The 20,383-nt window shown below is 46.4% G+C and overlaps 3 protein-coding genes across 8 annotated transcripts in view; 2 read left to right on the forward strand and 1 right to left on the reverse strand.

Annotated features, from left to right (window-relative positions):
* mtmr10 (myotubularin related protein 10) overlaps positions 1 to 20,383 on the forward strand; it is a 902,395-nt gene that overhangs the window by 36,447 nt on the left and 845,565 nt on the right. The gene's annotated exons all lie outside the window — the stretch shown is intronic.
* mphosph10 (M-phase phosphoprotein 10) lies at positions 1,364 to 10,240 on the reverse strand. Its single transcript, XM_033015127.1, has 12 exons — positions 10,116 to 10,240; positions 8,769 to 9,393; positions 7,612 to 7,742; positions 6,076 to 6,226; positions 5,352 to 5,493; positions 5,139 to 5,206; positions 4,831 to 4,968; positions 4,356 to 4,466; positions 3,348 to 3,455; positions 2,800 to 3,030; positions 1,743 to 2,162; positions 1,364 to 1,587 (listed from the first exon to the last, which is right to left on the reverse strand). Exons 1-11 carry the CDS (start codon positions 10,181 to 10,183, stop codon positions 2,013 to 2,015), a joined length of 1,923 nt encoding a protein of 640 aa, XP_032871018.1. The 5' UTR covers positions 10,184 to 10,240; the 3' UTR covers positions 1,364 to 1,587; positions 1,743 to 2,012.
* Positions 10,270 to 20,383, forward strand: part of apba2 (amyloid beta precursor protein binding family A member 2) — a 29,124-nt gene continuing 19,010 nt past the window's right edge. For 3 of the 6 annotated variants that reach the window (XM_033015108.1, XM_033015113.1, XM_033015111.1), the window contains exon 1: positions 13,863 to 13,996. The gene's annotated coding sequence lies outside the window, so the exon portion shown is untranslated. Of the gene's footprint in view, positions 10,390 to 13,862; positions 13,997 to 20,383 lie in introns of those variants that run through there. The other 3 variants (XM_033015112.1, XM_033015109.1, XM_033015114.1) reach the window with 3 other exon arrangements.

Raw genomic sequence — 20,383 nt, forward strand, 5'->3', positions numbered from 1 at the left:
CCCCCCCTCCCCCACCCAGTGCCCAGTCCCGCCCCCTCTACTACCCTCCCCCACCCAGTCCCGCCCCCTCCCCACCCAGTGCCCAGTCCCTCCCCCCTCCCCACCCAGTGCCCAGTCCCGCCCCCTCTACCCCTCCCCAGGCCCAGTCCCGCCCACCTACCCCTCCCCAGTGCCCAGTCCCGCCCCCTCCCCCACCCAGTGCCCAGTCCCGCCCCCTCCACCCCTCCCCCACCCAGTGCCCAGTCCCGCCCCCTCTACCCCTCCCCCACCCAGTGCCCAGTCCCGCCCCCTCCCCCCTCCCCCACCCAGTGCCCAGTCCTGCCCCCTGGCAGACCCAGTGCCGCCCCCCTGGCGGGCCCAGTGCCCAATGCTGCCCCCTGGCGTGCCGAGTGCCCCCTCCCCCACCCTGGCCCCGTGCTGCCCCCTGGCGTGCCATGTGCCCCCTCCCCCACCCTGGCCCAGTGCCCCCTCCCCCACCCTGGCCCAGTGCCGCCCCCTAACGGATGGACAGCGCAGGCTGCCCGGACGCTGCCCCCAGAGCCCCCCCTCCCCGGGCCCAGTGTGACCAGCCGCTGCCACTGCCGCCGCCACTGCCTCCTCCACCAATCCACAATCACAACCCAGGTGTTGGCCAAAGAGTCGCCCTGCCGGTGACCGTTCCGCTCAGTCCACCTTAACCCCCCCCCCCTGTAAACACTAGGTAAACACTAACTCTAACTAACTCCCCCTCAACACCCACTCTAAACACACTCCCCCTCCGCTCATTCCCACTCCATCCTCCACTGACCATTCTGTCCTGGGCCTCCTCCACTGTTAGTGAGGCCCAGCACAAATTGGAGAAATCTCATATTTCGCTTGGGCAGCTTACACCCCAGCAGTTGACTTCTCTAACAAAGTAACCCTTGCTTTCTCTCTCTCTCCATCCCTCCCCAGTTCTCCGACCAGTCTGACTGTCCCCATTTAAATCTATATATCTGTTTGCTTTGTTGCCTACTAGTTAACAATAATCTATTCTACATTGTCCTTGATTCACATCTCTTTTGATGTTCTTATTTTCACTCATTAAATTTAATTATCTCTGTGTCTCCCTCTCCCCTGACTCCGTCTGAAGAAAGGTCTCAACCCAAAAGGTCACCCATTCCTTCTCTCCAGAAATGCTGCCTGTCCCCATGAATTACTCCAACAGATAGACGCAAAATGCTGGAGTAACTCGGCAGCATCTCTTGAGAGAAGGAATAGGTGATGTTTCAGGTCGAGACCGTTTGCATTTTGTGTCTATGTTAATATTTCAATACAACTTCAAATTCTCTTGACAATACAATACTTAATCATTCCGTGGCATTTTCAAATAACAATTGAGATGTTAAGTATAAAGGTTTATGATCAGCTGGATCAATGTTTCTATTGATCAATTTACACAATCAGTCCATGATGTGAACATTACCCAGAAACTGCTAACAGTCACATGTGTGCTTTAATCCAACACAACACCTTCAACACAACACAGCTTCCTTCCCAAGCTTTTATTCTCTCCATTTCACAGCATTTTAAAACATTTTCTGGTTCTGATGAACGATCAGCAACTTGGTCACGTCAATCAATTCAGCTTGCTTATTTATGTATTGTATTTATTTACCTTTCTTGTACATCAGTGGAGCTGCACACTAAATCTCGTTGCACTGACGTGCAATGACAATAAAAGATATATTATTATTATTATTATATTATTATTATTATTATTGAAATGCCTGATGCACTACACTGAAGCGTCCCAAATCCTTGTTATTTCCAACATCTTTGTGTTGTCTGAAGATCAGATTTTCGGTCATTTATCTGGTAAAGTTCTTTCACAGACTGAGGCTAACAAAAAGCTCTCCATACAAATCAGAACATTTATTGTTTTAATGGACGCAGCTTGTTTTATATAAGAAACATTTTGGAATGCTATGCTCCATAACAGCAAGGGCAGGAAGCGGGGATGACACAATGTAGACAGTGTGAAGGGATCTGTATTAAAGTTTCAACTTGTTTCCTGTAAGTTTCCCGTGAATATTCTTCTTCTTCGCTCCAGCCTTGACTCCTTTGAGCTCTGCTTTCACTTGATCTTGTAAATGGGAGAAGAAGGCTTTTGATGAACGCAAACTCTTGTCTTTTCCTTCATCCTTTTGTAATAAAAACAACATTAGTCCATTTTAAAATGCTGTATTATTTCTTGCTTGTGGTGAATTACAGTGCTAGGATTTACTGTATGAACAGTGCTATGTGGTTCAGGCATCGGGAATGCATGCAAAGGGGGAGATTGAGGGAATTACTAATCTAATTAATCGAAATACTAAATCTAATTAAGCAAGTAAACTGATCCAGCAATCAGATAGTGCTGCAACTAGTGAAGATAAATAACAGCTTAAAGAAAAGTTCACATTTCAGCCATTGAAGGATCCCACCACAATCATCTACTGTACAGTCCCTGAAGGTGTCCCTAAAGCTGATAGATCATGTTTATTCTCTGTATTTTCTGGTTGTTTTTAATTTGTCATGAAGCAACTGTAATGGGAGATGTTAGAGGATTTGAAATCACAGTGCAGGGCATGGAGCTAGCTTTTATTGGATTTAAAATCTGTTGAGATTGGTGATTACACTAGGATTGATTCATGGTGATTTACTGTCACTGGGGAGCAATTATACAATGGAAATAAAACACTGCAAAGTGGAGTTCACTTCCTCTCTTCAATGCGCACAAGAAACATTAAACGGCAGGATTGTACAGCAGCTCTGATGGTAATCACAATCTGCGCTCACCTTTAGCAATACCACCTTTCCCTGCTGACTCAGTTTCTTTGCTTTCTCAGCATTCATTTCCTTCTCTTGTTTGCCGCTCAGCTTCACGTTCTGCTTCTCCAGTTCTTTCTGCCGCATCTCTCTTGCCTGTAGTCGCAGTCGCTTCAGCTTCTTCTTCTTCCTCCTCTCCCGCTTCTTGTCAGTCGATGTCTTCTCATCCTCTCCCTGCAGCGCTCCAGCTCGGCCCTTCCCCTGTAATTGTCACCAGTCAGCACAACTCCAGCACCAAGCACATTCCTGCTCTCACCAGTTCAAACATCCAGCCTGACAGAGGGGCTGCAGTCGGGTAAACCACGTGTGAACCTCACACAATGACACCTGGGCTCTGCCCCAAACACACCCAATGTGCACTGGATCACTCTCTAGCAGACCCACTGACCTCACAAGGAGGGACTCACATTAATCAATGGCCACCCCCACACTAGCTCAACTGATAACTGGAGCTCAGTGTCGCTCCAAGAAGCATTCACCCCCATTATCTCTGACTTTGCTCTGCTTTCATCTCTTACCTTGACTTCCTCTGGTGCCAACAGCGTGGCATCACTGACATTCACTGGAGCCACCTCCTCCATGTTGATGGAAGGCAGGTTGGAAACTACCTTCATCTCAGGCACAGGCTGGAAAAAAAACCATGTTTTGTTTAAAAATAAATATTAAAGCGAGACCCAGAATGGCCGAGTTCATGCCTACAGCCCCCCCATCAACACAGCTCAGATACGTGCCCCATCTCAGTCATGAAGTATGGAGATACTATGAAGTATGGGGGCTTGTAAACACAGTGGAAGAGGGGTATTCACATTGTGGGGGGGGGGGGGGGTTATTCAATGTGGGGGGTATTCACAATCCCAGTGTGGAAGGTAGCTGCAGTTAATCTCCATTTTACTGTACATGATGGCTCACAAAACAGTTGTGTAGATGATTAAATTTCTCATGGTACAATGATCAGAAGGTGAGATGCTGTGACTGCTGTGTTGGACTAGCATCTGTAGGAGCACAAACAGTTGATGCAGTCATCGACAGATAAATAAGTCCTAGGAAACTCCAGTGATTTGTGGTGTTTAGTTTTGGTGCTGGTACCAGTGAAGTTCCACAGCACCCGTCTGAAACAACTCCGTTTCAACAAAAGTGAATATTGTTTTTATAATCTTGGTCGAAATCTCTCTCCTAATTTAGTGAAGAATGCAAACTCTTCACTCACATGGTTACTGGTCACATTACAGTTTTTACCAAGTGCCCACACTGCATGTGTGAACTTGCATTCTGAAATATCCAACCACAGGTCACAACTTTTTAAGAGTCAAGAGAGTTTTATTGTCATATGTCCCGAAACGGAACAATGCTGCGTCGGGCCTGGGATTGACTTGCAGGGCTGCTGAGCACAATGAGGCTCACTAGGCAGGTAACAGCTGGCAGCATCAATGTAGCTAGCAAGCTCTGATGGTGTCAAAAACAGCACAGCTCTACCCGACCAAACTGTTTCCAGACCTTCGTTGGTGTTACGTTATTTCATTACTCACCGGTTTGGGGGTGAAATGGAAGTTTGAGAGCGCATCCAATTTGAGGAATAAAGAATCAATCTTTTTCTGGATCTCTGTGTACTGTTGGTTTTCCTCCACTTCTGATTTTTGCTGCAGTCATGAGGATAGAAATAAAGAGCAGACATCACCTCTCTGATACAAGATCACCATCACTCAATACTAGGGTCAGACCGAGGGCCATTCTCTGCCTTGAGAGCAAGCTCATAGACCTTTACCCGTTTTAACATAAGTCTTACCAAAATTAAATCACAGTTATTAAAGCAGCAAACTTCACCTCCAGTTATTTTTTTTCATTGTAAATTTTAACCAATAATGCCTTAAGTTGCCAGGTCTCCCTGGTCCCTGAAGGTGTGACTCTATCCGGGGTACAGTCCCTGAAGATGTGACTCTATCCGGGGTACAGTTTCACTTTTACATCCGTCTACTCTGTTGTCCAAGATTAGTAATTTCTTACCTGAGTTTGCTTTTGATATTCTTGCTCATAGACTTCGGCCAGACTCAGTTTACTTTTCTCATGGTCCAAAGTAAGTCGTTTTTTGTATTCAAACGTCTCTTCTTTGGGCTTCTCCTTACGCAAGACATCATCCCACGCCTGTGGAGAGAGCACTTGATTCTCAATCAACCTTCCACTGCCAGTCTACACAGCAGAAGCACGATAAGGAACGCTGGTCTCTGCAGATTCCAGTGCGGTCGAGGTACAGTCCCTCTTAATCACCTACATCAAACAAGCTGGTTCAGAGTTAACAGCAAAATAGTACTGACCTGGTCTTTAATCCTCTGGATAATTATATCCTCTAGTTGAAGTGTTGTCTCCTCAGTGATGACAGGCGCTAGGGATAGACACAGACTCAGTACTCGACAGACCATAACATAGTGTTGCTTTCCCAGCTAGTCACCCCCCACACACCCCAACATTCCCACAGAATGAGTAAACTCCTTGCCCCCATCTCCTCAATGATTATGCATAGGACACACCTTTCCTGACCGCATGATCAAAGTGAAGGTCCTCTTCCAGCAAGCTGTTCTCAGGCCGTTTCTGAGCTGTGACCTCTCCCAGGAGCTGCCATGGCTTCTGCTCCAAGGCTGTTTTCTCCAGCTGTTGGATGTGTGCTTTCAACTATAGGGAGCAAACCACAGCAGGTTAGCGATTGAATTACATGGAAATTAGAGACTGGACTGGAGCTATTCTAGACCAACTCTCATGCTGGTGCTAACTCTGCATACGCTGGATGCTAATCCATGTCACAATCCTGTTCCTTTTATTGCCAACAAAATCTGTCCTTAAATGTTGACCTGACCGGCAACATCACCAATTCCAGAAGAAAAACAGCACAAAACGCTGGTGTAACTCAGCGGGTCAGGCAGCATTTTGTTACTTGTTTCAACAGTATATGTTAGTCTCAATCCAAGTAAAATTCTCCTATTCAATTCTTCAGTTAACTGTATGTCCCTTCCATCACAATGAGCACCCTGTTCATCTTTACTCTGCACCAGCCTTCAATAATTCCATATACTTCCACTGAATCCCACCCTCTCTCTGCTCCTGCCCACAAAATGTAAAGTTCTCACCATCCAATTGAAATGTGTGTCCACTGATTCACTCTCAAAACTCTGCATTCTCCGTATGACTCCCGTGACGTTATAACAAGCTTCAGTTAATGTCAGGCCACAAACCATGTCTTTGAATTATAATACTCACCTTTTCTTGGCGTTTTTCAAAGTTTGATTTTTCCACTTCCAGCTTCTTCCCTTCTATCACTCTGGTCAGGTCATCTTCCTCACCGTCATTGGAAAGTTCAAAGCTGACTTTCTTGCCCTTGGCCCTCTTGGCTTCCACCTGCTCCTGGTCTCTGGGTCATGAAAGAAACCAATTAATACAACACTGTCCAACATAGTCTTCATCATCTGCAGACGAGTCTTTACAGGTTGTAGTGTTAGAAGTCCGGCGTCATGTACTAGCCCAGCATTATGTACTAGCCCGGTGTTATGTACTAGCCCAGTGTTATGTACTAGCCCAGTGTTATGTACTAGCCCTGTGTTATGTACTAGCCCTGTGTTATGTACTAGCCCTGTGTTATGTACTAGCCCGGGTGTTATGTACTAGCCCTGTGTTATGTACTAGCCCAGTGTTATGTACTAGCCCAGTGTTATGTACTAGCCCAGTGTTATGTACTAGCCCTGTGTTATGTACTAGCCCAGTGTTATGTACTAGCCCTGTGTTATGTACTAGCCCGGTGTTATGTACTAGTCCGGCGTCATGTACTAGCCCAGCATTATGTACTAGCCCGGTGTTATGTACTAGCCCAGTGTTATGTACTAGCCCTGTGTTATGTACTAGCCCTGCGTTATGTACTAGCCCTGTGTTATGTACTAGCCCTGTGTTATGTACTAGCCCGGTGTTATGTACTAGCCTGGTGTTATGTACTAGCCCTGCATTATGTACTAGCCCTGTGTTATGTACTAGCCCTGTGTTATGTACTAGCCCGGTGTTATGTACTAGCCCGGTGTTATGTACTAGCCCGGTGTTATGTACTAGCCGGGTGTTATGTACTAGCCTGGTGTTATGTACTAGCCCAGCATTATGTACTAGCCCGGTGTTATGTACTAGCCCTGTGTTATGTACTAGCCCTGTGTTATGTACTAGCCCTGTATTATGTACTAGCCCAGTGTTATGTACTAGCCCAGTGTTATGTACTAGCCCTGTGTTATGTACTAGCCCTGTGTTATGTACTAGCCCTGTGTTATGTACTAGCCTGGTGTTATGTAGAAGTTACTGACCCACTGAGTTACTCCAGCTTTTTGTGACTGATGTCAGTGAGATGAACTGTATGTGAACGGGAGCACGGTTTTTGGAGCATGCTATTCAAGAGCAGTGCAGATAGAAGAGAAAAGTTGTTAGCTCCCTCAAAAGGACCAGACTATAAAACAAACCGGCTGCATAGATATGTTGTGCAGCATATTAGGTGTTCATAGAATCACATCGCATGGAAACAGGCTCAGATCAAACACCTGTTACTGAATCTTCATGCAGTCCAACTCCACTCACCAACATCACTCCTGTAACTTGCATTTCTAAAGAATGAAGTGGATGAGGGCTAATTAGATTGAGGGGACTGTTACATTGCCATCCACCATCTTCCTCAAGAGAGAATGAGGTTTCTCGGATGGAGCATCAGAGGAATGTTGACTAGAGGTGGAGCAAAAGACATGGAGAAAGTAACTTGGGGGAACATACTCATCCAGAGTAGTGTCATCCTCTAATTCTTTCCTCTTTAGTTCCCGTTTTGCCTCTTTGCCATCTCCTCTTCCAGGTTCCTCAATTGGGTCGAAGAAATCCTTGTACTGCATGTTCCTGGAACTCTTCGCCTGACCGATAACAACCAAAATTTAAATACATAAACAATTTCACAGGGCTCCTTATTTGCAATTTCTGTGAGACACCCATCCATTTGCTAATCTTATGGGTAGGACAGCCAACCTGTTCTTGGATCTTTGTCAAATGGAGGGATATGGATCACATGCGATGAGTTTGACAGCTTATGTTTAGTTCAGATATTGTGGGTTGCACTATGTGCTAAATGATGTACAAATTGGATCCACTGGCTGTGGAACAAGTCACGTCACATCAGCCTACACCTGATCCTGACATTCAGAGGACCCAGATCTCTGTGAATCTTTGGAGATGTGCGATGCATTGTTACAGTACTTCCGCAGAGTCTGCAATCACAAGGATAGGATGCCCAATTCAAGCCTATGCTTAGAGGCACATTGGATTGTATGAGTTCAGTTGTCCAACAGTATGCCGTTCCACTCTAGCTCTACAGTCCAGGTTGGAGATATTTACTGGAGAGATCAGCCATGAATGAATGCCAGAGTAGTTTTGATGGGCCAAATGGTCTATTTCTGCTCCTATAAAGTTCCAACGTGAAAGATGTTAAGCTGGAAAAGTGCAGGTAAGATTTACAAGGAAGTTGCCAGGACCAAGGGCCTGAGCTACAGAGAGATGTTGGACAGGCTAAGACTTTATTATTCACGGTGCGCAGCAGACTGAGGAATGATCTTATCGATGAGGGGATAAAATCATGAGGGGAATAGGTCAAACGAATGCAGTCTTTTACTCAGAGTAGGGGAATCATGAACATGAAGACATAGACCAAAGGCGAGTGGAAATATTTAATGGGAACCTTGGGGGTGACTTTTCAGACAAAGGCTAATAGGTATATGGATCAAGCTGCCAGAGGAGGTAGTTACAGCAGATACTACATGGCTAGGAAAGGTTTAGCAGGAAATGGGCTAGTATAGATGGGGCATCTGGGTCGCCATGGACAAGTTGACCAGAAGGGCCAGTGACTCTTAAGACTCTACCAGGATCAGTGAAGTTTGTGAGATTACCTTTTTCCTGGAGTTTGTTTTTATAATTTCTTCATCCTCAGAGAGAATATCTTCAAAATAATCTATGTCATCTTCATCATTCTCTTCACTATTTCCTTCTTCCTTTTCAGCTTTCTCTAAAAAAGCTTCCATTTCTGAAAGTTTGAAAAATTTATCATCCAGGTCTGAGCTTGGGAGTTTGGGGCTCTTTTTTTGCAGTTTAGTTTTTTTCACAAGCTCATCGATATCAAAGTTGATGTCGGAGTCTTCATCACTAAGCTCTTCAGACTGGTCTTTTTCATTAACTTTCTCAGATTTTAACTCTCTCTCATCATCACTGCCCTCCCCTGCTTCATAATCATCTTCTGTTTCAAACTCCCCTCCAGGCGTATCAATCTCTGCCTCTTCCACTCTAGTCACTCTGCTGAGATTGTCTTGCACAAGAAAAGCAACTGCCCTTTTAAAATAGTTCAAGACTGAATGATTCTGTAATTCAATTTCCTGCCAGATCTGCTCTTCATCAAATTGTTCTACAACCAACTCCTTCAAAGGGCTCCCGGCAGTCCCGTCCGCCTCCTGTGTCTTCTGGAAATCATACAGCTCCTTCGTGAGACCAGTGAACTCTGATGCCAATCCTTCCTGTACACTGGGAGTCAGAGAAGACCGTGTTAATCACACATTCTCACCAGTAATGGTCAGGACCCAGCTATTACACAATCCATCCATGGTTTCTCGGGCATCAACACTTGCAATTTTGCAAGGTGTTTCAGGCACACACCAGATGGCAGGCTTGTGTTCAGTATAACCGTCCTGGCTGGCACTTCATGGGATTCATAATCACCAGTTTATGAAACCTGGTCATGGCTACCCAACCACAGTCAAAGAGCACAAAATCCATCTAAATAATCCATCTTTCTCTTTGATCCAAACCCCTCCCCATCTTGAACCCCATTCTTACCAAACACCCCCATAGCTCCCTCTGCAACCATAACCCCCCCCCCCCCCCCCCTCGCTTAGACATTGGCCCGAAATTCCCAAACAATTGCAATATTTAGAAGCCATTTCAAATGGTTAATGGATAGGAAAGTTTGAGGGATACCGGGCCAAATTACAGGGGAATAGAAGTAGCTGAGAAAAGTATCCCTGTCAGCATGAACATCCAACCTGACGCTAACCCGGGCCGCTGCCCCCGCCCTGCCCCGGCTCTCCCCTCCCCTCCGCTCTCCCCTCCTCTCCCTCCTCCCACTCCCTCCCTCCTCTTCCCCCTCTCCTCTCCCCCTCTCTCCTCTCCCCTCCTCCCTCTCTCTCCTCTCTCCCTCCCCTCCCCGGCTCCTCCCCTCCCTCCCCTCTCCCCTCTCCCCCCTCTACCTCAGCATGAGGACCGGCCGCTCCACCGCGCTCTCCAGCCGCCGAACGCAGCTTCCCAGCGCGGCCATCTTCGCGGAGTCACGGCGCCTGAATCCCCGGAACAAGATCCCGCTGCCGGAGGTTCCGGGTTCCGGCCCCTGGTTCCCGCGGAAGAAACGTTCCGCCCGGTTTCCCGCCTCGGGCCTCCCGCTTCCCTCACGTCCCTCAGGTGGGTCTCCGGAGTCTCCCGGGCGGCCCTGCGGCCCTTCGGCCCGGCTGATGAAGACTAACCTAGGTAGGCTGTGGGGTAGAGGCGGGTAGACGCAGAGCTCGGCCTAGGGCAGGTCCGGTGCCCATTCATTCACCAAACTAAGGGTCAGGGAGTTGGAGAAGACGGTTCAGATGTTGCTGAATAAATTGGACTTCTCTCTGTAGATCAAACTTGGCTGAAATATTTACACTGAATTTACCGAACTGTCAGATCACTGGTTTACAAAAATGGCACAAAGTGTCGGAGCAACTCAGGGGGTCAGGCAGCATCTCTGGGGAACATTGATAGGTGATGTTTCACGTCGGGATCCTTCTTCAGACTAATGGGTTCCGAGCTGAAACATCACCTACCCATGTATTCAGAGATGCTGCTTGAGCCGCCGAGTTGCTCCAGCACTTTGTGTCTTTTTTAATCAGATCATTTACCCCAACTGGTTTATGCAGGCGTTATTGCTCCACAAAGGCTCCCCTTCACCCAATCTCATTGACCTTTGTGTAACACTTTAACATAGATTAGTACAGAGCAGGAACAGGTACTTTGGCCCGTAATGTCTGTGCCACACATGCTGGCAAATTAAACTAATCCCTTCTGCTTACACACGATCCACATCCCTGCATACCCATGTGCCTACCAATAAGCCTCTTAAACAGCACTATAGTACCTGCCTCCTCCACCACCCTGTAGCTTGTTCCAGGCACCCACTAATCTCTGTGGAACAAACTTGCCTCTGCATATCTCCTTTAAACTTTTCCCTCTTACCTTAAAGCTATGCCCATAGTTTTTTACATTTCCACCTTTGGTTCTGTCAACCCTATCTATTCCTTTCTTGTATCTATACCTCCTAATCCAGACAGCATCCTCTTGTATGGGGATAACCAGAACTGCACACATTACTCCACCTAACCAAAGATTTATAAAGATGCAACATGATCTCCTGTCTCTGTTCCTCAATGTCCCGACCCATGAAAGGGAGCATATTGTATGGCTTCTTTAGCACTCTTATCTACTTTTGTTGCTACTTTCCGGAAGATATAGACTCACAACCCAAGAATACTATTAAAGGTTCTACCATTAAGTGTATACTTTCACCTTGCGTTTGACCTCCTGAAATACAACAACATACTTGCCTGGATTAAATTCCATCTGTTATTCCTCCACCCATATCTGTAATTGAAATGTATCCTGCTGTATCTGTTGACAGCCTTCTTCACTATCCACAACTCCACTATTTTTTTGTCGCAGAGCTGAGTTACTCCAGCTTTTTGTGTCTACCACTAATTTTTGTGTTGTGTGCAAACCTACTAACTAACCCATCTACAATTTCATCCTAGTCATTTATATGAATTAAAAACAACAGTGGATCCAGCACTGATCCCTGTGAAACACCACTGGATACAGACTTCCAGCCGAATAACAACCTTCCTCCACAACTTGCATGAGTAAGCTAGTTCTGAATCCAAACTATCAAGTCATTGTGAATCTCTTGCATCTCAATCTTCTGGATCTGCCATGTGATGAGAGATTTTGTCATGTACCTTGCAGATAATATTCACTGCCCGAGCCTCATCAATAATCTTCATCACCTCCTCAAAATACTAAATCATTTATAAGATGACCTGTCCCACACTAAACCATGTTAACTCTCCATAAACAGGCCATTCTCTTCAAAATCCAAGTAAATTCTATCCCGAAGAATGCTAACCAATGTCCGATTATCATTTCCCTTCTTAAACAAAGGACCAATCTCGGCTACTCTGCAGTTCTCCTGGAACTCACCTGTAACTAGTGAGAATAAATAGATCTTAGTCAACACTCCAAGTTTCCTCTCTCAATAGGCTATGATAGATGCCATCAGGCTATGGGGACTCATCCACCTTAACGCCCTTCAAGACACCCAACACCACCTCTGTTTTGAGCTCCAAATACCCAGCATATTCAGTATACATCATGCTCCTTTCACTATCATCCATGTCCTTCTCCTTAGTGAATACTAATCCTTCCTTTATTGTTGAGTAATTCTACTCTCTCCAGAGTTCCCCTCTTGTTTTTAACATATGAATAAAATGCCTTGGGATTCTCTTTAATCTTCATCTGAAATTTTTATTGTATTGTTACACGGAATACAAGTCAAGTCTTGTCGAAACATAAAGTGCTAGAGTAACTCAATGGTCAGATCAGCATATCTGGAGGACATGGATAGGTGATGTTTCGGGTTAGGGTCCATCTTCAGATTGATTATAGGGAAGAAAAAACTAGAAAATCTGTGGGGCAGGAAAAGCTTGTCAAGTGATAAGTGAATACAGTTGTGGGGGTGAGGTTAATTGGCAGATGGGTGGACAAAGGCTTGCGACAAAGAAAATAGACAAAAGAGTGCTGGATAAGTAGAGATGAGTAGTGAAATGTGAAGCTAGAGGAAGGGATATAGGTGAATGGGACAGGAGGAAAGAGGACGGGGGAAGGAGAAAAAAGTTAAAAGTGGTGGATGGTGGGAGACATGGGTATGCACCTGGATGGGGCACAGGGAAGAGAGGGGGAAATAAGATAGGGGATGGTATCAAAAATTGGAGAATTTAATGTTCATGCTATTGGCTTGTAAGCTACCCAGGTAATATGTGCTGTTCATCCAGTTTGCATATGGCCTCACTCAGGCAATGGAGGAAGCCCAGGACAGAAAGGTCGGTATGGGAATGATAAGGGGAGTTAAAATGGTTAGTAATTGGGAGATCCAGCAGACCTAGATGGATCGAATGCAGGTGTTTGGTGAAACAGTCGCCTCAACTACACATGGTTTCGCCGATGTAAAGGAGGCCTCATGGGGAACACAGTGCTGGGTGGAACCAGGTGAGGGCAGAGATGATGGGCTGAATCTCTCACTTTCTATAAATCTTTATTATAACACCAGTGGTGTGACAACTAGAACCGAACACAATACTCCCACTGTGACCTGACCACTGTTGTGTACAGCTGCCACATGACCTCCCAACTCAATACAGCTGCCACATGACCTCCCAACCTATACTCAATGCATCTGCCATAAAGGCAGGGTAACAAATAAAGGAGATTTATTCCAAAAGGGTCTCGGCATTGTCACCCATTCCTTCTCTCCAGAGATGCTGCCTGTCCCGCTGAGTTACTGCAGCATTTTGTGTCCATGTTCCCCAGAGATGTTGCCTGACCCTCTGACTTATTCCAGCACTTTGTGTCTATTTATCCTTCGATTTTGACTTGCTCCATGACAGGCACTAGTCCCACCAGTGTCCTGTACCCTGTTGTTGCAATAAATCTCCGCAAATCCCATTCCGCGGGTGAGAGGCGTCAATGCTAACGGCTCGCAAGCTCCTTCAGCAGAGCTGCCCACTCGACACTAAAACGCAAAGCCCAATTGCGCCCACTCTGATGATAAGCCATGCACCAACCCGGGCTCCAGGCGTATTATTTACCATTCAGGATCGTGGGTGGTAATGCTGATATCACGCCTTGTAGGGGGCACCCCGGAATCTGAATATGTAACGTGACTGCTGCATTCAGATTGCCGGGTATCGATGTGTATGCCCTATCCAGGGTAGGGGGCTCCATGCACTGGTGAGTCGGGAGGGAACACAAAGGAAGTGAGCGGGAGGCGGCCACACAGGTAAGGGGGGATCGGGCGGGCAATGCCCGCAGCGATGCCCAGTATAAGCTACCCACTCGGTTGTGCCCGGTGCCCGAGGTCTTCCTGCACCCGGGTAGCGAACTGCTGCTGGTGCAACCGGAGATACCTCGGTGCACCAGGCAGGCACACGGTGGAATCAATGCATTCGGTGCAAACAATTAATTCAATTCAAGCAACGAATCCGGTACCGAGTCCGGGTCGGTGCAAACAAACTGGTGCGATCATTGCTCGGTGGAATCAATGAATCGGTGCATCAATCTGTTGCAGAGCTGCAGTCTGTAAGCGCTCGGTGCAATGAATCCGATGCAGACTGCACCCCCCTGGATGCGCTGTACAGCGCGGCCACTGGTAGTGGGGTGAGGGGGTGGGTGGGAGGCCGGGGGTCGTGTTTACCAACAGGACCTTGCTCGAAATTGTGAGGCTTTTGTGAACGAAGATATTATGAAATCGCGTGTTAGTGTTTACAGACGAGTGGCGTGGTTCTGCATCTTCAGAAAGTGCTCAGTGTGTGATCTGGTCAAGGATGCTGCCTGTCCCGCTGAGTTACTCCAGCTTTGTGTGTCTGTCTCTGGTCTGGGATGGGTGGGTTCAGGGTACCAACCTCCCTCACTCCCATTACTGGGGCTCCACCCCGCGGAGATCGTGCTGGCCGTCCCGGAGAGATAGGGTTTGGTGTGAAGGGATCGTGTAGGGGAAATGTGCCTGGATGAGACGCCAATTTCTGGGCAGTTTCTAAAGAGTGTCCTTCACAACCCCGAGCCAACCCGAAGTACTCTGGACAGAAGAAGTGTTATTTGTTAAGGTTCCACACGGTAGGCTGCTCTGGAAGGTTAGATCGCATGGGATCAATGAAGAGCTAGTCGATTGGTTAGAGAAATGGAAGGAAACAGAGGGTGATGGTGGAAGATTGTTTTTCAGACTGGAGGCCAGTGGTGTGCTTCAGGAATCGGCTGTTTGTAGCTTTTTACAAACCATTTGGATGAGAATGCACAAGGTATGAATAGTAAACTTACAGATGTTTCACGGTGGTGCAGCGGTAGAGTTGCTGCCTCACAGCAGCCAAGGACCCGGGTTCGATCGTGACTTTGGTGCTGTCTTTATAGAGTTTGTACGTTCTCCCCATGACAGTGTGGGTTTTCTGTGAGTGCTCTGGTTTCCTCCCACACTCCAAAAACCTCCAGGTTTGTAGATAAATTGCATCTATAAATGTCCTTAGTGTAGGATGATGCTAGTGTACAAGGTGATCGCTAGTCAATGTGGACTTGGTCGGCTGTAGGGCCTGTTTCCACGCTGTAGCTCCAAATGTGATATCGTAGATAATGAAGATGGTTATCAAAAATTACAGCAAGATCTTGATCAATTGGGTAAAAGGGCTGAGAAATGGTTACAATACAATTCAATACAAGAATGGAGTTTAATGCAGATAGGTGCAGGGTGTTGCATTCTAGGTCAGACTAGGGTAGGTCCTTCACAGTGAATGGCAGGGATCTGGGGGGCTGCTGTAAAGCAGAGGGATTGAGGAGTGCAGGTACATAGTTACTTGACAGTGACAACACAGGTGGATAAGGTAGTAAATAAAACTATTGTCACATTGGCCTTCATCAGTCAGCGTATAGAAGTTGGGCTGTTATGTTACAGTTGTACAAAATGATAGTGAAGCTGTAGTTGGAGTATTTTGTTCAGTTTTGTTCACCCTGCTACAGGAAGGATGCCGTTTAGATGGAAAGAATACAGAGAAGATTTGAGGTCCTGGGTTATATCAAGGGGTTGAGCAAGCTAGAACTCTATTCCATGAAGTGCAGGATAAGGGGTAATGTTATGAAGGTGTATAAGATCATGAGGGGAAGAGATAGGGTGAATGCACAGTCGTTTACCCATTGTTGGGGAATAAAGAACTAGAAGACGCAGGTTTAAGGTGAGCGTGGAAATAATTACAGGAAACCCTCAACATAATGGGCCATAGGGGGGAGGTGGTGACTGTTATAACCCAGTAAGGGATTATCATTGTATAAATAGTAGAAACAAACGGCTACAGCTGCTGCTTAATACACAATAGGACAGAGTGCTGGAGTAACTCAGCGGGTCAGGCAGAACCTGTGGAGAACATGGATAGGTGACGTTTCACAGAGTGCTGGAGTAACTCAGTGGGTCAGGCAGCATCTGTGGAGAACATGGATAGGTGACGTTTCACAGAGTGCTGGAGTAACTCAGCGGGTCAGGCAGCATCTATGGAGAACATGGATAGGTGACGTTTCACAGAGTGCTGGAGTAACTCAGTGGGTCAGGCAGCATCTATGGAGAACATGGATAGGTGACGTTTTGGGTCCTGACCCTTGTCCAAACTCTTGGTTTGGAACTGGACATGAATCCAGGTGAGTTGATGGCCCCAGCTTGCTGGGGGCGGGGGAGAGGCGAAGATCGACGCAGACATTGGTCGTGTCCGCGGGTGGCCGGATTGCTGGTAAGGGTCGGCGGCAACTGGAGCGGCCTGGCATTGATGGTCAGCTGGGATGGGAGGGTGGCGGCTGGAGGGGCAGCACGGCCCAGTGGCGTGGCCAGCCCAATCTGGCAGTGAAGGTCAGTGGGTCAGTCCGCTATAACCAAAATCCGTTATAAAGAATCAGTAAAACCAAGGGTTTACTGTAATAGGAACCTGAGAAACAACTTTTTGTACACAGAGTGGTGGGTGTATGGAACAAGCTGCCAGATGAAGTAGTTGAGGTAGGCACCATAACAATATTTAGATTACATTTGGACAGGTACATGGATAGGAAAGGTTTGGAGGATATAGACCAGATATGGACAGGTGGGTCTAGTGTAGATGGAGCATCTTGGTCAGCACGGGCAAGTTGGGCCGAAGAGCCTGTTTTATGCTATGACGGTAACATTGTTGTAATTTGGGAAATCCGGCTGGCTGTCAGTATGCACAGCATTGTGAATTAAGTCCACTCCAGCAACTGCAGAAGTGCAAGCAGACACTGATGTGCAGCATTAAATGAGCAGTGCACAGACAGACGCTTCTTTCACATGAGATGTTAGATCAAGTCTTTAGTCTCACAGGAAACTGCATTGTGATAATGACCAGTTGAATGTTTGGCATTTTTCTCGCACACATGAGTTGATTTCAGTGTGAGCCAGGTTTGCAGATACGTGCATCGCATTGAGCGTATGTGCAGGTGGACTCAGCAGTGATTCCAGATAGTGAATCGCTCAGCTCAATAAGGGCCAAAGTGACATGTTGAAACAATCAATCGAAATAGAGTTACAAATGCTGTGCCAGGCTTTAACAAGGATGTATCTGCAATATCTTGCTGAGTTTTTTCTAATTAAAGTATCGCACAGTCAGACAGAATAACAGGCATGTCCAAGAGATCTGGAGCTGCCTCCAACAGCAAGCACATTCTGGAGGCCAGGAACCACAGAGCTGATGCAGAAATCTCCTCTCCAGGATTGTTCCTAATGTCTGTGGCCTGATGGCTGGTTTGTCACAGTTAGAGTTGCGTTGTATTGCACTTACGAATTGCAAATTATCTAAGTTACTCTTGGAGCAGGATGAGGAAACATTGGCAGTATGTAGCAGTGCAAAGGCATGGTAGATGGAACCAGCCGATGGGGAGAGGTGAACAAAGGAAGAAGAAAACTATGTGGACAGGTGAGCTAAAAGCTACCCAGCCTTTATTCCCTATCCTCCAGTATCCTAAATGATGGGAATCCACCCCCTTCCCTCTCTGCCTTGATGCCGGGTCTTCAGCCAAAACATCACCTTGCATCTTTGGCCTCCACAGATGCAGCTGTTCTACCTGCATTCTGGTTCTTGGTCCAGAATCCAGCATCTGCACTCTTTGTCTTCACACTCTATTGCACTAAGTACTGCTGGTGACCTGTCCAATTCAGAGATGAATAGACAATAGACAATAGGTGCAGGAGTAGGCCATTCGGCCCTTCGAGCCAGCCCCGCCATTCAATGTGATCATGGCTGATCATCCCCAATCAGTACCCCGTTCCTGCCTTCTCCCCATATCCCCTGACTCCACTATTTTTAAGAGCCCTATCTAGCTCTCTCTTGAAAGCATCCAGAGAACCTGCCTCCACCGCCCTCTGAGGCAAAGAATTCCACAGACTCACCACTTTCTGTGAGAAAAAGTATTTCCTCGTCTCCGTTCTAAATAGCTTACTCCTTATTCTTAAACTATGGCCCCTGGTTCTGGACTCCCCCAACATCGGGAACATGTTTCCTGCCTCTACCGTGTCCAAGCCCTTAACAATCTTACATGTTTCAATTAAATTCCCTCTCATCCTTCTAAACTCCAGAGTGTACAAGCCCAGCCGCTCCATTCTCTCAGCATATGACAATAGGAAAACATCCATGCCTTGTATTGGTCTCCTATGAGTGAGGGACCTTCAGAGGGACCTTGGTTTTGGTGGAAGAGTAAGAAATTCAACTCAAGAAAAATCATCAGCAATTGGTGACAGTGCCAGTGCCGGACATGTTATTGTAGCTCGACGATATTGAACCTGTCGATACTGACCTGAACTGTATGCCAATGTTACGCAGTGAAAGGCCATGTTTCAGCTGCGGGATGGATAAGGACTCAGGCTGAGAGGGTTTCCAGAATGGCCCATTGATGATGATAAGGTGATCTGGAGTGGGTTTGGTGTCTCTGCTGCAACGGGGACAGGAATGGGAGCCCACACCAGGCAGTGCTGTGTCTCCGTTCCAACACCAACCTTGCAATGTGCTTCTCGCAGTTTGTTACCTCTGAGGCAGCGACAAACCAGCCATCTGCTGTAAACAAATACACAGTGAGATGTGAGCAGCAAAACTCAGCCGGGTTTCTTTACAGTGAATAATTTGCAAACAGACTGGAAAACTTTGCAGAGCTCAACATTCATAGTTTGTGGCAGGGAAAGCGTTGCTGCTTTGAATCTGGGGCAGCATCTGTGCTGTCTGTAACTTTTAAATAATTCTTTACTGCATAGCAGGTTCAGGTGAAAAAACAGAACTGGGCCCCTCATATTCCATCACCCTTTGTTGGGGGAAAATATCTATTTTTATTTTGGTTTTGGTGGAAGATCAAGAAAAATCATCAGCAATTGATCCCAGTGACATACAGTAATATTGCAGCTCAAGAATGTATTTAACACATCTATCCCCACCTGAACTGTAATACAATGTTATGCAGTGACAGATCAGTCCCCATCTGTACTATACTCCATGGTCACACAGTGAGAGGCCAGTTCCAACTTGAACTTTATCCTGCTGGGTCATTCCCACGTGTTATACTCCAGGGTTGCACACTGACACCTGCTCTACTTGAACTGCATCTCACTTCATAGAGTTGCTCACTTGTATCCACCTGCATTGTACAGTTATAGACTTCAATAATGTACACCAGAGTAACAGACTTGTATGCTCACCTCACCGTTACAGAATCATACTAGTACAGTATCATGGTGTAACTATACCTCAGATATGTTGGGTCTCAACCCGAAACGTCACCCATTCCTTCTCTCCAGAGATGCTGCCTGTCCCGCTGAGTTATTCCAGCTTTTTGCGTCTATCCTCAGAGATGTACCTTGTTATTATAGATATACTGACTTGTTCTGTGATATAATGGCTACATTCATAATTAAATTATGCAAACGTACAGAAGAGAAATAGTGTTCATATTCGAGCTAGTAAAGGAGGGGATGTAACAGGTCTTGTCATTGTGTTGAAGGTTGCTCAGTTGGTTGGTGTTGCAATCTGTGCGTGACTGACAGAGGGTCAGATAACTGTGTACAATCCACATTAAGTGATTCTGGATGCAGTACATGATGGGATGTTTTTAATTATTCACGGTGAAATCCAGCAGAGAATCACTAATGATCAGAGCCTAACGTGCATCTTTGGTCTGTATGTGGTAACACCAGTTACAAGGAGATCAGACTACCCAGTGAGATCTCTATTACATAGAACATAGAACAGTACATAGAACAGGACACAGAACTGCACATCACTGCACCCACCAATTCTTCTTCAGATAATGCCAGTCCAACTAATCACATCTCTGCGCCTTGTTCATATCCCTCTATTCCCTGTCCATTCATGTGTCTGTCTAAATACCTCATATGCCATCATATTTGCTTCTGCCACCTCCTCTTGCAGCATCTTCCAACATCTACCACGCTCCATGTAAAAATAAATCTTGCCTCACAATGCTCCATTAAACTTTCCACTTCTCACTTTAAATCTATGCCCGTCTATTCGGCATTTGCACCTGGGATAAAGGCTCTGACCGTCTACCGTATAATAATAATTTTCTCTCATCATATTATAAACTTTATCAGGTTCCCCCTCAGCCTTTAACACTCCAGAGAAGGCAG

This window comes from Amblyraja radiata, chromosome X (genome assembly GCF_010909765.2).
Source record: "Amblyraja radiata isolate CabotCenter1 chromosome X, sAmbRad1.1.pri, whole genome shotgun sequence".
Classification (NCBI taxonomy): domain Eukaryota; kingdom Metazoa; phylum Chordata; class Chondrichthyes; order Rajiformes; family Rajidae; genus Amblyraja; species Amblyraja radiata.

Bases quoted from the DNA above. Each gene is read 5' to 3' on its own strand.
- mphosph10 (XM_033015127.1), bottom strand. From the start codon at position 10,183: ATGGCCGCGCTGGGAAGCTGCGTTCGGCGGCTGGAGAGCGCGGTGGAG. The intron at 5,207-5,351 runs GTGTGTCCTATG...GTCTATCCCTAG, and splicing joins TGATCATGCGGTCAGGAAAG to CGCCTGTCATCACTGAGGAG. The intron at 4,969-5,138 runs GTCAGTACTATT...CTCTCTCCACAG, and splicing joins TCCAGAGGATTAAAGACCAG to GCGTGGGATGATGTCTTGCG.